The 17,384-nt window shown below is 36.9% G+C and overlaps 1 protein-coding gene across 1 annotated transcript in view; it reads right to left on the bottom strand.

Moving 5' to 3' along the window:
• Positions 1-6,314: 6,314 nt before the first annotated feature.
• The window catches only part of LOC112967706 (coiled-coil domain-containing protein 141-like), a gene marked incomplete at its 5' end in the record, with an annotated part of 60,244 nt that continues 49,174 nt past the window's right edge, over positions 6,315-17,384 (bottom strand). Inside the window, 4 exons of the mRNA XM_026069144.1 lie at positions 6,315-6,438; positions 9,629-9,794; positions 9,889-10,018; positions 10,117-10,274. Coding sequence (XP_025924929.1) covers positions 6,315-6,438; positions 9,629-9,794; positions 9,889-10,018; positions 10,117-10,274 — 578 coding nt within the window. The remainder of the gene's footprint in view (positions 6,439-9,628; positions 9,795-9,888; positions 10,019-10,116; positions 10,275-17,384) is intronic.

Below are 17,384 nucleotides of genomic sequence, written 5' to 3'. Positions count from 1 at the left end.
TGTTGGCAGTCAGATGTTCCAAGCAGTTGAACTTAACGAATAACACCAAAAGTGCAGAAATACAAAATTTGTGAAAGTAAAGGAACACAACTCCTGAAATGGCTTGAAATGCAGACTTTAAGTCTGATAGCTTTTTCTGAGGCCTGTAGAGACCTTGTGCAGACCACAGAGTTAATCAGCCATGGACTAGCATATTAGTTTGTGAATTTTCACTGGCCCAGCTTCCCCAGCTAATTGTATTGTTAGATAAGTTGCCTCAGAAACAGAGGTCACGAGTCAGAAGACTATTCTTGTCTATAACCGGAATTGGAGCTGTATCACCGCAACCCCACATCTGCCTGTTTTCCTTGCTGCCATCTTACTCAAATATCCTTTTCCTTCCCTATAGAATGGAACATATATAGCTCTTATCAAGCAAACCATTTAAGCACATAACTGGCTCATAAGACTACTTGTGCTTGAAGTCAAGTATGTGCTTAGGTGTCTTGGTAAACAGAGGACTTCAGGCTGTTATTCCCAAGATCCACATTAAGAAAGATCCCCTGGCCATGTATGAGTGCTATCCTTGTAGCACGTTTGTTCCTGCTAAGGGAAGGAGGAGTCCAACAGCTTCATAGGATCAATCCCATCCCTCGACCAAAAGGCTCCAGTAGGCACAGAATGCCAAATGCAATGGAAATTGCAGCTGAGAAAAGTGGTATAAAGTTCTCACAGAGGTTACCTAGACAAGTAAACACAGGTTGGAGTTTTGTAATATCACCTCCACTTATGTTTGAAAGCAACCTGAAAGAAAACTCCAGCAAGAGCTCCAGAAACCGCCGTGGTGAGAGAAGAACACCATGATCCTTTCAAGGATTGATTACACTACAATTTACAAACCTGAGAGAAACAAAAAATGACATATTGCTGTGGGTTCATAAAATAATTTCAGAAATTTGATTTGCCCTTTAACTTATACACCCAGTAAAGTGTCAGCTTTAAGGCTTCTCTTGTCATAGAGCAGTAACAGCAGCAGAAACTGGAATATGCTGCTACTGTCTGAATCCTCAGAGAGGTTGAAAGTCAGAGCGCTATGCCTCTTTCATAACTTTTTGGTCCAAATGGATGTCAGAGAGCCTAATTTCTCTACATAAAACTTGGTGTGATAAAAAATGCAACATTTCTCATTAGTGAGGAGGACAAGTTGACTTCTGCTACAGGATATGAAATGTCCAAAGAAATCTATGTAAAGGCTACGTCAGAACTGACTCTAAATAGAGACTTGCCAGATTACCAGATGGTAGTTTATCTCTCTAGTTGAACGCTTAAAAATCCAGTGAAAAATTAAACTTTGAGAAAGAACACAGGCTAATATCTGCAAATTTACCTAAATAAAACAGCTAGTTTAATGATGATGATTAAGTCAAATAAAAAATGAAAAAGCTCATGAAAATGTGATAATTTCTAAATGACAGAAATACACACATTGTCACTTCTGAAGGTATGAAATGGCTAGAAATTCAATTTCTTCTATTTCACTCAGAGAAAGAGTCAACTACAATTGACAAGAATATTTTAAAGAGATCAATAAAGTTACAAGAAAAAACATTTTGCTGCATCCAAATACATAAACCAAATGTTTTATATTTTATATAGCTCTAAGACTACGTTTTAAAACAAGTGCCTCCCCATTATTTTTTCCATAAGTTTTACATTTGCATTTGATCACTGTTAAACCTATTTGCATCCTAATAAAAGTCTATATTTTCTCCATTTTTTACTTTTGCTGGTTGATTCAGAAATGAAATCAAATGAATGTTTCCTACATGCCTTCTGTTAACAGAATCAGCTCCAGTGTGATTTATGCATTTGTTTAGTGTCACGTAGAATATCTACAAAATAAACCAGAAGGATGTCTTAACGCTGCATAGCAAAGACACTGCTGGTAAAAATGTCATCTGGATCAAGCAGAAGTCAGATCAAGATAATGACAGAGAAATTTTTTTTCAGACATACATACAATAAGGTGATTATTATTAAAACTTCAGCATTTGCTTCAGTTTGTTGCTAAGTGTAAACTATATATTGCCAATATTACTATAGTATACATAACATATTGTATAACAATAACACATTTGAGAAATGCAATCTTTAACAGAATGAAACACTGTGGTGTGGATCCCAGCAACCCCTTCGTATGTGATTTACTTTGATTCATTCTAACAGTCCTATTGACCTGATGAGTGGAGCTGCACGAAAGAAATAATTTAGTTGGCCCACCCGAAGATGCCTTGAAAGATCAAGACTTTAATAGTCAGAGTTTAGAGACAAACTCATTATTTCTTAAATATTGAAAGTTTCACACTGCTGTTTAAGCAAGGTTTCAATGTACTTTTTTGAAGTGAGATTTCCCAATTTGTTTAAAAAAATCACAAACTTTCCTTTTCTTCATTATTTGCTTAACAGCAGTGTAGTGCTATGTGCTGTAGCTGGACACCCAATGGCACACAAACCCTGCTTTCTTTCCTAGTCCCTTCATGTATCTATACATGCTAACTGGCAAATTGCATGGAAAGAAGCAGTATCATCTACTTCTCTACTTCATTTCCCCTCACTCCCTTTGTTCTTGAGATTTTCTTTCCTGCGAGAGAATAACCTGTTATGAGCCTTCTGGATATATATTTCCTTCTGTATACTATTTCCATGTCACTCTGTCCCCCAACCAAATATGCAGAACCAAGGGAGCCATGAAAAAAAAAATCACTTAGTCACATTAGAAAGAACTTTTCACCCGTAAGATGCTGCCCTAAATCCTTAGAGACCTGACAAAACACAACCCAAAGAGAAATTTAGATCTTATACCTTGCTGTATTTCCAGTTTTCTAAAATCTACTTTCAAATGTTACAGTTTTTCAAACATTACAGAGGAAAAAATTCTTGCTTTTTTATACTTTCTTTCCCTTAACCCTTCTTTCTTTAACCTTCTTTCTTTCTTTGAAGTTTGAGAGAGGAATTGTTCAGTTATTTCTTAAAGAAAGAAATAACTGAACAATTCTTCTCAAACTTCAAACCATTAAATCCTGTTCTGAAATCAAAGCATAAAAATTTCCACCACCCTCACCACCTTCCCTCCCCCCACAAATGCTCTAAACAATACTTTGCAATGACACTTACAGAACTTTAAATACAGGCCCTGAGCTGCATAACATTCACAAGAACAGCATTTGTGGGCCGCAGTTGGCTTCTGAAAAGCTGTAGCATTTTCAGATGTTAACGACTCTTAGCTGAGCTATCACAACTGATTATGTGACCTCTATTAATCCTTTTCAATGCAAACTAAAACTTCTTTACAGAAAATTGTTATACTCATTACTGAAAAAGGCACTGTTAGTTGCTGCAGCACAAAAGATAACAAAGAACTAATGAACAGCAATTTTTGAAAGTACTGTAGCTACTTCACAGGTGAGCAACTTACTGGGAACTTGACTGGATTTACCTGGGTACAGAATAGTTATCAGATCCTGTACTCCCTAACTTCATATTGACAGTCATCACAGATCATGTCCTTGTAAATGTCTAAGAAGAACAGGAATTTACAGACATTGCTTTAAAGCTCATATGTCTCAAGCTTTCCTTATGTATTATTTCTTTATGTATCATCCCCTTACATTTACATATGCAGAACAAGGAAGGAATTAAAAAATTACTTACTTGGAACCTCACCTTAAAAAGCATGGTCCAATCATCAAAACCTAAGAACCTGAATAAGGAATATATTAGGTAATGTCCAACTGTTCCATTTCCTTTCACAAAACAACAGTTTGAATCATAATACTGAGAACATATTTTAACTAACATGGAGATAGTCCTCAGAATTTAATAAATRCATATGCCCTGTCAAATTTCTAGGATCTTTTAACAAATTTATGGGCACCTATGATTTATAAAAAGAAAAGAAACCAGGCACCATGTTTTGTAACTGATCCATTCCTTGGGATCGTTTGGAGCAATAGATGTGCTCTTTGTTGGCAAAAGAGGGTTGCCGCATTTTTGTTTACCTGTTTATAAATAGAATTTTTTGCTATTTTGTAACAAAACCATAAGAACATATACACAAATTTCTGTTTTGCCTCATCTATTATTTAGCAAAGAATTAACATATTTTAAAATGAAGTTGTGATACATAAACCAAGGGGGAAAAAGCACATCTCAAATACTAAATCTCAAGTTGTGTTTGCAGGCTGACAAGCAAGATAAAAAGGACAAAGAACCCAGCTCCCTAACCAAGTTTGCAGAGGAATCAGGAGCAGCAGGCACTGAATTCTACTATTTCATTTCTACAGAATGACTTTTTAAAAAAGTAATTTTATATGCCATGCTTATGGAGTCCAGCTGATAAAAGAACATCCATTTTCATTTTTGTTCATTTTTTGAGATGTCTGATTCATACTTTGCCAGTCCTCTGAAACTGAATACAACTAAAAAACCAGTATTTTCTCTTAAATCTTTAAACAAAACGGGCAAAGGGCACTCAGTTGATGACAAAATTGTAATCATATGGGATCCACTGGATGTTTGATATTTGTCTCCACTCCATTTTGGAAAAAACTGTGAGATGCAGGGTAAACAAGCAGAGCGAGCACCTCAGTCCTCGGCTACTATATTTGTGTGCACACATAACAGCCTTGTGACTCTTCTGTGGGCAGGATGCCACTGACTGGCATACTGTCAAGCAACTGATTTATGTGATCAGGGGAAGACATGTACATGATATTTCTTTCAGCTCATTTCCTCTCTAGGTCTGTAGTTTAATTTGGAGAGAAATGTAAGTTTCTATCAGCCTGCCCACATTTTGTTGGAGACCGGTTTTAATGTTTTAGTACTGTGATTGAGTCAACTCTCAGAATATTATTGCAGTCTCTATTTTGCACAGGTGAAAGTTACCCAGATGAAGCACAAAGATGCTGCACTGCTTATGCCCGTCTGCTCTGTCTTAGAAGTGTGAGTGAATTCCTGTGGTATATAGACCCAATATAGGCCTAACATAATACAATGTTTATATAAAGAATGACAATGTTATACAATAGGCAGCTGGAGAAAATGCATATGCATCTGTTGTCTTGGCCAAGCCATATGCAGTGTACTGAAATAGATGCCTGAGTAGCATGAATCATTTGCTGGAAAGGACTTTCAAAATTACAATTAGAAGGGCTGAGGTGAGGAATAGTTATTCCCAAGTCTACCTGGATGTTCTGTTGGTTATTGTGCCCATCAAACTCCTAGCCAATCTGGAGCTTTTTCAGAACTACTTTTTTCAACACTGCAAGTGAATACTACTCCAAATGTCCTGCTTTAGAGACAGAGAAAAAAATTCATTTTGCTAACAATCTGCCCAACAATCCAAAAGATTCAAAGCCAGGTTAACTTTTCTCTAGACCCTGAATGACTGTTGTAGGTCTTGAGGAATCATACAGTTGGGGAATCCTTGGCTAAAATGAGACTGGTTTGAAACTAGCTTGGGTATCTTTTCACGGACCAATTCTTTGGACTGTAACGACATGCATCAACTGGAAATGGACTGCTGTGTCACAGCACTCCAATCCTGAAAACAGAGCAATATAGAAGACATTATGCTACCTGAAACAGTTTCTCTTCCCTGGAGATATTTTTGGTACTAAGCATGCATTAGACAAGGCTTGTTATTATTAGTAATCACTCCTTTCAATGCCCAGACTCCCGGAAATATTTCAAAACTGCTAGAAATATGGTGACCAACAGAGTATTTAACATGCAGGATGATTCTATTTTTAAAAAATCATTTTCTGTCAAGTCCCCATTCTGGAAGCCACGTTTATATCTGAATTCTCTATATACATTAGTGGGAAGAACTCCACTGTCTAACTAAAAGAAAGAAGTGGAAGAAGGAAGATTACCTCTCCCCTCACTAGTGCCTGTATATCACTCTTCATATTCCCTTTCAATTGCATTTATGGAATTAGTACAAGAATAAAACAGCAGGTACTGATGAGCCAAGAAGATTTGCAATTTTAAGGGGTAACAAAATGCTAATGTCTCTCTCTTTCTGCCATCTTACTCTGTTATAGTTGTCCAACAAGCCAGAATAAAAACACAAGAAGTTAGAAATCACTTTCTAACAAATGCTGTGCACAGGCGAATTTTATTAATGATGTATTTATAGAGAAACCAAGTACAAACTGTAACCTAAATATAAATTGAATGGCACTCAAATATTCCCATTCTCCTGACCCATGGACAGTAACCACTAAGGAACACAGCAAACAATGAGCACCCTCATGAATCAGGTATCTTGTAGTTCAATCTTTCTTCTGATCCTCTGCAGCAGCCAGGGGAACAGGATCACAGTCCGAACCGAAGCTAACCTCTTCTGGCCTCACAAGTTCAAGATACACACCCTGAAGCCAGAGATTCTCTTTAAACCTGTTAAAAAAGGGTCAATTATCATCACCTCCATTTTAATTGCCAGCAGTTGTAGCATTCCCTTTCATAAGCAGCACTGTGGTGGTTGACATAGGTTGTCTATATTTGTGAGGTGCTAAGAGATTAAAGATCAAATACATAGTGATTCCAGACGGCATAAATTAACCAAAATTTGTCTTACTGACAATAACTAATAACCAGCAGCTACTTTAGGTACAAAGAACAAAAAAGATGAACAAAAATGAGGGGAAATTTAACCTTTCTGTACAATCTATGTGTTTTACTCATATTGATAGATATATTGTCTATTTGCCCTAAGCAAAATTAACATGATCATGCATTTGATTTTTTTGCTTTGGAATACCTGCCATCTCCAAGTGATACAGAAAGCACAGAACAAAACATGAAAGAAAGTGTAAAGGCAGCCTTTGACGAAATAAGAACAGCTTTTGAATCAACATATGTAATAATTTTCCTTTCCTTTTACAAGTTGCTCTATATCTAGACAGACAACTGTAACTGAGAAAAGAAGAAAAGAAAAACCACTCCTACTCTTTCTTCTATGTCTTTTTGCCATAGAATTCACTTTATACGAAAAGCTCAGAAAATGTTCAGGCACTTTTCAGGTAACAAATAAATTTTTATGCGAACAGTGTAAATCTAACATTTTAAGCAGACAATGAAAGACCAGCAATCCCACAGACTTGCATCTACTTTCCCAGGTCATATTACCCATTGCTTCTTCAAAGCCATGAGACTCATGGAGCGTCTTTCTCATTACATTGCTCCAAACACCTTCCATGAAGAAAGCTATTTTATTGTGTCATTATGAAACCAGATTTTCACTGTAGAACAGTCTCACTAGTTTGACAAACATGTAATAAACATTATCAGTAGAACTGTTCACTTTTTTTTCTATTGAAAATCTTTGACAGCAAATCTGATTTCTATTTACACAATCTTTTCCCCACCCCAACCTACAAATCAAAATTCTTCTATGTAGAATCCTTTTATTCTATTTTCTGACACAAAGAGTCCATACTTTATGCTAAGGCAAACATTTTCACTTCTTGAAGGGGCCATTTTAACCTGAAGCACATCCCCTTTGGCTATTGTTATGCCTCACAAGGGTGTTGGGTCAGGTAGCATGCCTACTGCGTGGGAAGAGGCTTTCATGACTATTTTGGAGATGGAATGTGGCCAGATCTCCCCCAGTACTAACACACAATAATTCCTCATGGAAACTGTCTTATAAATGCAAACACTTCTGTTGAACTATATCAGTATTACTCAAGTAAAGTTGTGATACACCTAAACATTTTTCAGAGGTGTTTCATGAAATTTTCTATATTTAAACATTCACTTGAGGTGGACTAAAGGTAAACAAGCAAAAGCAAGAAAGCATTATAGTAGTATCTTCACCACTGGAAGGGTATTTTGGTTCTCTCAGCTCTTCTTGTTAAATGTGTTTCATTAGCAGGAACTACCATTTTTGCTTCACAACTGTAGTCACCAACCCACCTGCAGATCCACCCTTCTAAAAGTTCTTGCCCAGCCAGTCTGAGTCCACCCCTCCAGGTTTCTTTATCATCCCTAGCTTACCTCATCTAATTTGACGTTTCAAAGTCAACAGTGAACTGATACTAGAGTGAACCAGATTAGTAACAGTCAAAGGATATAAAAACTCTCTTACTTTGAACATGCTACTCAAATAAAAGACAGGCAGTTCTAGCAGCATACTACAGCAGGATATAAGAGCCTGAATTCAGAAGGTAAAATTTACCTTCCAAAATTTACTTTACCTTATTTGTGCAAGAAGTCACCCAAGGACTACTGACTTCATATATCCCACTAAATCTCTCAAGTTGCATCATGGAGAATTTTGTCATCCTTAATGAAGTAACAAGCAATGACTGTTCCTGTGCTATTAGGATTGCTACTAGTTCTTCTTAAGATGCTTACCTAATAGAAAACTTTGACTGCATATTCTATGACTGCTTGAGATTTCATGCTCTAGTGGTATTTCTTCTTGGTATTCAAATTCAGTCCGCTGTTCCATTATGAAATTTTTCCTTTTGTTTATTAAGGATTCAAAATATTACAAATGTTTGCTGTCTTCTGCATGGCACAGCTGTCAAATAGCTCCTTTATCAAGGAAACCTCACAATTTTACTGTGAAGGCCTCATTTATTTTATTTGCTGATGTCACATTTTTTAATTTAAGTCACCATGAATATGGGATTATTTTGCAGACAAATAATCTTTTAGTGTGCGGCTGTCAAAAATGGTCAAAGGCCACTTGTGTAACAGGATGACTTACAAATCCAGTATGTTGTTAAAATGGTGATCTTTCTGGAATAAGAAATCAAAGACTATTAGAGTTTTCTGTGTGTTTCTTTAAGCATTTGTTAAATGTTAATGATATTGAATAATATACTGTGGTAATAAAAGAATTTGTATATATGATATCAGCTGCCCTACTTAAGCAGCTGACATTATATATATATATATATATATATATATATATATATATATATAAGCAGTACTGTGCTCCTGCAAAAAAAAAAAAATTCATGGCTTTTGAAAGATATACACCGGTTTTGTGTAAATGTTAAATAAGGAAGTTAGATATGGCAGATAACTTCCTCCCTTAAAAAGGAAACAGACCGATCTACTTCTGTGGAAGCAATTTTTAAAGTAACCTGTGATACAGAAAATGGGTTTGCTAAGTTTTTGTTCTACTCACTCACAAAATCCTACGACTGTTTGAGACAGGTTAACAAATAGTGTATTTCTATGCCATGACAAAAGTTCATCTGCACACCATAAGAAAAATACTTAGTTTTATCCATTTGAAATTCTAGAATACTTTGTGCCTTTACACCATTCAGTCTTAGTTTAGTATCTAGATTAAGATATCAAGATTAAAAAAAAGTTACTTCACTGAACTAAATACCTTATTCCACATGAATTCTATTTTCTATTGTATTATGACAAGGTCTTTAAACTAACAGAATTTAATACCTTCTGATGAAGTATTAAATGTAAAAGGCCATCACATTATGCACTTCATTTAATTATTCAAAAATTCATAGGATTAGAAAGTGTGTTTGACATGTTCTTCGTACATTAAGGTCATTACGGCTATTACGGTACTACTAGATGTAGCACAGATTAAGTTGCAAGTTACCTTACTGGCAGATGTTTAGCCACTGGCCTTTGACCTCTCACATAATATGTGTCCTGGGCTTGTGCTAGTTCAGCTGTAGTGACACTCACTTTTTCTGAAAGATATTCATGTTCCCATTCTGATTTAGTCTGAGTTACAGTGGAAATTTCTGTTTTTTTATTTTTCTCTGAAACAAAACATGCACATCAGTAAGTGGCAAAAAGTCTCTCATTTAATATAGTAATGTGCCTAAAAGCATGCAGCTGGCCAGGGTGAATCACCTATCACTGTTACGAAAGCTGAACAGTATGCCTTCCCAACTTCATTGCTGGCAACGCAGACATACTTCCCACTATCAGCAAGGACTACATTTCTTTTTAAGAGGTAATAGGTGTCTCCTAATTTCTCAATCTGTAAAAGAATAGAATGCACATAGGAGATTATTAGTAGCATAAAGTAAAATGTATTATCTTCCTCCCAAGAAATATTTCAAGAACATTAGGACATACACTGATGCCTCCTCGAGCTGTCACTGGAGTATCATCCTTAGTCCAGGAGACTTGTGGTTTGGGCCTTCCATATATGCTGCAATGTAGGATTAAATCTTCTCCTTCTTGTAGAGTTACATGTCCAAATTTTCGTATGAAGTTTGGCTGTTTTCCTTGTACTGAAAAAAATTTGCTGTATTTTAAAGAGCATAACTAAAGGAACCAAAGCAAAAATCCATTCTCATAACGTTCTCATAGCATGACAAAGAGAGCCTTTATTGATGCCTGGAACTCAGAATTTTTCTGCAAGACAGTAGTAGGCAAACATCTTTTATCTATACAATGTAGTTTCCTGAAACACATGGCTATTAAGCATCAAAGATTTTCATGCATCAGCATAGTAATATTAGTTTCATGGTGAAGCTAAAGAATCGTGTTCTTTGTGTAGGTAGATAAATATATGTGAATTATTGTGTTTCAGTGAAGAGTAAAAGAGTAAATATTCCACACAGGTATTTAAAGGGACAAAGTCAAGACAGCAAATTCTTGCACTTAGTTTACTGTTGCACATAACACTCTTCCTTCACTTGCTTAGATTCCATTCTTCCAGACTGAAGTGCTGCTGAAACATACAAACTCCTGTTCTATTTCTGCAGCAATGCTGAAGGTCAGAACAGGGCCTAAATACTACTTTGGTCATGATTATTATTTTGGCCGTCAGTAATACTGAAACCATGTACTACCAGATCATCCAACAAAGTTTTGATTCAGATCAAGCACGGGCACATAATTGCATTTTTATTGCGTTAATGAGAGCACATGAGAGGGAGTTTATCCTGGCTTCATGCCAACTGTGGGAGGACAGATGATACACGAGCCAATTCAAAGCCTGGCCAATACAAACTCATCAAAACTGTTTGAAGAAATTTCAGCAGTCAGTGTACTAAATCAGAACCTTGCTTCGTGACACACTATTTAATGAGCTGTAAAGCTGGATTTACTTGATCACTGTACTGCTACCTTAAATTCCACTTACGTTCTGCCTTGAGAGCCACATCAAAAAACAAAATGACCTCAGAACTCGGACTAAATGTTCATAAAACAAGGGATCCAAAGCAGCCCAGATGCTAAAACACAGAAGTGCACACAAATACCCCAACAAAAATGAACATTGTACTTTTCTATCAGACAAAGAATGTTCTGTTGTTCCTCTTTATGATAAATTGAACCATATGTCCATATTATTTAGCAAAACACTAATCACCAGGCTTCTCAGAAATGGAAAGTTATTGAATGTTTAATATATAAGAGGGCCTGAATCTGTTCACAGTTGGGCCAACACCACTCCACTGTTTTAGGAGAAATAATTTTGCATTATACTATTGTGAAACAAAAATCAGCATATCTCACAAAAATACCCAGTAACATCTGAACCCAAAATATATTGAGTCTGTGGCTAATTTTGCCAAATGTGGGACTCCCAGCACAGTCAGGCAGATATTTTCACTCTCTGCATTAATAAATCCATTGCTTAGGTAAGCTCTTACTTGCCATAAGTTTTCAACGTACAATAAAGTCTTAGCTGCTTTTACATTCTTCCCATAAACTGTAGGTCTGAGGCCACAATATAGAGCAGAAGTAGATACGAGTTTTACTTTCCCATACTCTTGCTAACCTAAGATCTGTATTAGCCAGTCCCAGTGATTCAAACAGCTCAGTTCTCAACTGTTGAAAGCTAGCAGGCACAATCTGCCAGCACCATTGTATTGCATGTACCTGAAGCACAGGGATTTGGGATCTGCAGCTTCACTCACTTCAGTAGGATAACCAAGTTTATACCTCTGCATCTTCATTGCAGACAGCTGGCATTAAGTCACAAACAGATATTCAATATGACCAGTCCTATCGAGGAAGGGAAATTACACATTCCTAAGAGCAGTCATTGATATACTTGAGCCCGCCCACTAACACTGGGCAGGCAGAATCAAGGGTGGCAATGCAGCAGGAAATTTTCTATACCTGCCTTCTGAGTATTTAAAGTAGGAATCTAGGACAAGTTGTCTCTAAAGCTTGCTAGGGCTCTACAAACGAACAGTAACAAAAGGTCCCAGCTATTACTGATTTCACTACAGGGGGAGAGGGGCAGATGGGGAGAGTTCTTTCACATTCCCGCTCTGCTGGAATTAGTCTCTTACAAACTCCAAGGCAGGAGCTTTCTGGCAGACATCTCCCTTCTCCTTCCCTCTACATTTTTCCTAATGTTTTCTACTTCTCTTATCTTTATTACTTTTCTTCTTTTGTCCTTCCCTATTTGTTCTATATTCCCTCCTTCCACCCCTTTCTTTTAGTTGATACTGTAGTATGTACTCTACCTTCGTGAAGCCACTTTTTCACTATAGGCAGAACCAAAATGCCAAAACATTCAACACAGATGTATAACTAACATTGAAGCAGCCACATAACTCCTGAAAAAGTGTTCATTTCCTCTTGCTTTTTCAGTTCAGAAATGGCAATAAATCTGCTCATAAAGAAGGATTTACACAATGCCAGCTGGCGTAGACAAATTTCTGCTGAAAATAAAGCACCTATGCAAAATGTCTTTCTTTTTCTTGTATTGTACATCAGACAAATAGGTCCATGGCTTGGAGATAAAAACAAAACAAAAAATTTTTAAGGGTTTTTTATGTTAAAGATATGCGCTAGGTGAAATGCTAATTGGCCTGATGTGAGCAAAACTGCATCACTGTAAAGAGATTCATCTACCATATAGAATAAGGGGAGGTATAGCTTGTATTTCATCAGAGAACATTAGGTAGGTATCGGACACTCCTTTGGTGTTTTGGGCTGAACTCCATAACTTGTGGGGTTTGCATCACCTTGTGAAGTCAGGCTGCAAGTCATGCCAGGATGGTGTTTACAATAAAAAAAAAACAAAATAGAAAAAAGATCTCAGTGGAATGGCAACGATGATCAGATCACATTTTGATTTTGTATCAGCAAACATAAAAACTAAAATGACCAGTTTCTAGACAGCAAAGGGAAAAGCATGTGCAAAGAGAACCCTAAAGTAACAGCTACCACAACTCTCTRAAGTACAGGCTAGTACTCAACAGGAGGCCAAAGTCTTTTGCAAAAAGAAGAGTTCATCTTCTGCCAGCAACATCAACCTTCAAAATGGAATGGACGGCTATACTTCACCAAGGGTTTTCCTATAATATCATAATGAAATGTCAGAATAAGCTACGACAACTTGTCAATTAGAAATGATTTCTAGGCTGGACATCCCATGAAACACGAAGGTTAGGAAAAAAAAAAAAAAAGATCTTGGTTCCAGCATTACATAGGAGAACATTTCAGGTGAAATCACACTCTGGTAGCTTAACATAAAAAGTTCGTCCATTCAGTGCCTGACTCTCAATTCATAATATTAAATATTATATTAAAATATTTGTAGAAAAAAGTCAAATTTTACTGCAAGTTGATAAAATAGTAGGCATGAAAAGGAAAACACAGAGCTCTGGACAAAAACAGCAGGTGGAGAGATCACATGGGTCTGGCTTTATTACACAGCTTTCATCCCCAGTCTCACACACAGGTGACACCAGGTCACGCCAAATTGTTTTCAGCAGTTATTTTTTATTATTGCCTCATGGTTATTTTCAATCTATTTACTGTGGGCATACAATTTCAAACCTCTCAATGTCCTGAGAYGTGTTATTAGCAAGCTTTTCTGCTTCCTCCTAACTGTATCTTCTCTAAAAATTGAGGTTAGACTGAGATTCTGGTGAGACAATATTCACACCACACTGCTCATTAACTTCAGATTCTTTGTGTTGGTCTAAATTAAGAGACTGCATTTTACTGTTTGGAGATTTCGTTTTACTCAAGCTTCTAGCAAACTCAGAAGGAGCTTTATTAAGGAACACCAAGTGGGTCTGATGTTCCCAGTTTACCTGAAATATCCATATGCAGAGCTCCAGTTTCCTTGAATACCATGGGGTAACCTCATCAAAGGAAGTCTGAGTGCAGAGCTTTATTTTTTAAAGATACAGGCTTCCTTGAGCTACAAAGCACATATACAAACAAAAAATACTGGCAAAGTCTCCAGAGCAAGGTCTAGAAATAGGCATACCTTACTAATCATTTGAGAGGAAGCCACCTTCTCCATTGCAGCTCCAGCCACATTTGATCCATAGCCAATCAGCCAAATTCCTTTGCCTCCGTTTGCCTACTTACTCACACCTGGGCCCACAGTCAGACTGCTTCTTTTGAAGAAGGAAAAAAATTAACCCTTTTCCCCTCCAAACTTCTGCATCTTATGAAAATTCCCCTTCACACAATTCCACTTTTTGCAGTCAGGCAATCTTGCTCACCACTTTCTTTCTTAATGAGTGCCTGCATACAGGGAAGGAGGAAGTGAGGCTAGATTAGTAATATGCTTAAGGATAACACTTCTGCAGTAAAGCTGGAGAGTCTAATACTTAAATCTGCTTTTTAAGTGAGCGGTCAGTAAGAGATGTAAATATTTTGGGGTCTGTAAGTCTTTAAAGGTTTGAACCTGTGATCATGATTAGAGGAGCTCAGTACTGTAAAACAAGAAAGCTGCAGAACCAGAACAAAAGAAAACCCCCACATGTATTCTCTGTCTCTACAGAAAGAAGGAGATTGAAAGGACAAGGAAGTGACGCACGAACAACATGAACTATAAAAAAAAGCATTGAAAAGGAAAAAAACATGACTTTGAAATTGTTGCTGAAGAAGAATGAGGGTGCCTTTCTGTCATAGAAACAATAGTATAGCATAAAAGTACACCACTGTCACTCTTTATTTTAGATAATCTGAACAGAAAACAGCAACAGTTTTCCAGCAGAAAGTTTTCAGAACTCATTTTGATTCACTATATAAAGTGAAAAAAATCCAGACTGCCAACCTAGCAGTAATCGACATTGATTACACCTTTGTCCACAAAGCCAAGCATTAAAGCCCAGGAACCTTTCAGTATCCTACTGTATAGCCAGTATCTCTAATCTCTCCCTCTCTAATTTCTCCTGCTCTAACCTCTCCCTCTCTCTCTTTTTTTTTAACTTGCTTGTTGCAGCTGTTAAAAATGTGCCTGATTTCTACATACCTATTAAAAACTGTACATTTAAAGCTACTAGTGATTAAGTTAGATGCAATACCATGCTCAGTCTGAGGTAAGTGAAAATCAAATTTTGTAAATCTAAAATTCACAGAAATGTTCAAATTCTCAGAGGTCAGATTTAATGAACAAAGGAATTACATACTTCCGCAATAGTTTATTAAGATCCACAGATGAGTTAAGGCAATTTCTGGCCTTATATATTTTTTTCATTTAATAATTATACCTGACTACGCAAAAATGACAATATTTTCAGAAGTGACAAGATGCTGATCTTTTATAATTTCACAATGTCTGTTATATAGCAATATCATGAATGCCATACTTGTGCACACTCTTAAAAACAATAGCATACTTCACTTTTGAAAGTTGGATTCATCTGCATCTCACTTTCTTTCAAATGCATCAAACCTGAAAGACCTTATTTTACATTTAAATAAAAGCTTAATTCCAGGATTTAATCCAGTAATATGATGCTTTCTTTCACTGATAACATGTCTGAATAAAAATGAAAGACATTCTGGCAAGGGAGCAGATCACAAGCCACTTCAGCTGCCTTTAAAATGTAATAGCCAAATTGATGCTCACTTCCTTTGGAAACACAGCTAGCTTCCCTGGGTGAAAGGTAATCTGTTGGGATCTTTCACATAAACCTTAGCCCCCACTTAGGCCTATATAATGTTATTCAGGCTGTGCAAAGAATGCTGCAGTAATCTGCACTTCCCCGGTGGGACAATTTTGTTTTGGCCAGGCATAGCTGGAGACAAGATCATCGTTTACACCTTTTTTCTGTGAGGATCTGTTGAAATCTGGGCTACCTGATTTGTCAATTAGAACAGACATTTAGGGTTCAAATTGGCAAATGGGTGTTAACTTCACCAAATGTGGCTTTTCCCTACCATTCTTCTTTGGTAGCTTTGTGGGCAGAGGGCCGCTCTCCTTTAGTGAGTTTCTAGATAGAATTGGCTTAAGAACATCCTTCCTCAACCAACAAAATCCAGCACTGGTCCTGTTTCAACACTGCATTGCAGCAGTGAACAGCTACAGGGGCAACATGTCAATACAGCTTCCTCATCTGGAAAGTCTTCCTAGAGTCTATCATCCTAAATCAAGACTCAATTAGCAGGGCCTTGAAAAAGGTCCAGTAAGATAAACCGTCTTTATATGTTAATACCTGAACTACCAATAGTACTTTTAAAAATATGATGAAAAGAGAAAAGTAAATAAGGAAAACAAAAACTTTATTAACAAGGCTCATTTCATGCCCTATTTAAACTATATTTCAGAAGAAAAAAATCAGCACAGTATTGATTTTAAATGGGTCTTTCTGCAAAGGGGCCAAAATGTGAGTAGACTGAGTTTGAGATAAGAGGCATAATACTTACTCAGAGCTTTCCTATAAAAGGCAGAGTATGCCTGTTCATAGGTAGATGCACATTTGTAAGTGTTTGAATAAAATTTTCTCTCTCCAAGGCATTTCTTTAACTTTTTACTCTCAGAGAAAAGATGATGGTCTTCCTTGTTATGCTTGGAATTAGGAGTGTAAGCCAAACTCCTATAATAGGCTACATCATCTATGGGCTTCTAAACAGCTAACTAAATAAAAAGACCGAATAAATCCTGCTTGGGCTCAAAGCAACATCTCTTACCTACACACAACTCTGCAAACTGGCCTTGGATTCTGGCTGTCAAATCTCAGGTGAACCAAGTAACTCAGTTTTCTCCCACTTGCTCTAAAGCCTGTTAAGGCAAAAGACTGGGAATATAGTAATCTTAAGTAAAGTTAACAACAGGAACAGAGGCAGCTTTAATGGAAATGTTTATCAGGGAGAAGGCCTGCAAAGCTGCTCCACTGTCATATCACCCAGAGCCTGCAGGATGCACATCAAGAAGTGTTAGAAGGGAGAGGAATGAATTTGTTACCATGATTTGTATACACTCCTCCAGTAATTCTGTCTGCTTGCTGCCTCTTTAATTTATAGAGCTGATTATTATAAAGTGTTCTCTCCATAAGTGTTAGCAAGCAATCAGATCCAAGTACAAGTCTTGATCCAAGTTACCTCCAATTCCTGTTCTATAAAAAGCAGAAAACAAATAAAAAGAACATCCATGAAAACCTCTAATTTTTGAATGATTGACTTTTGGTGGA

The sequence above is a fragment of the Apteryx rowi genome, unplaced genomic scaffold, assembly GCF_003343035.1.
Source record: "Apteryx rowi isolate R43461 unplaced genomic scaffold, aptRow1 scaffold_1055, whole genome shotgun sequence".
Lineage (NCBI taxonomy): Eukaryota > Metazoa > Chordata > Aves > Apterygiformes > Apterygidae > Apteryx > Apteryx rowi.
This window is presented reverse-complemented; position numbering and strand designations above follow the sequence as displayed.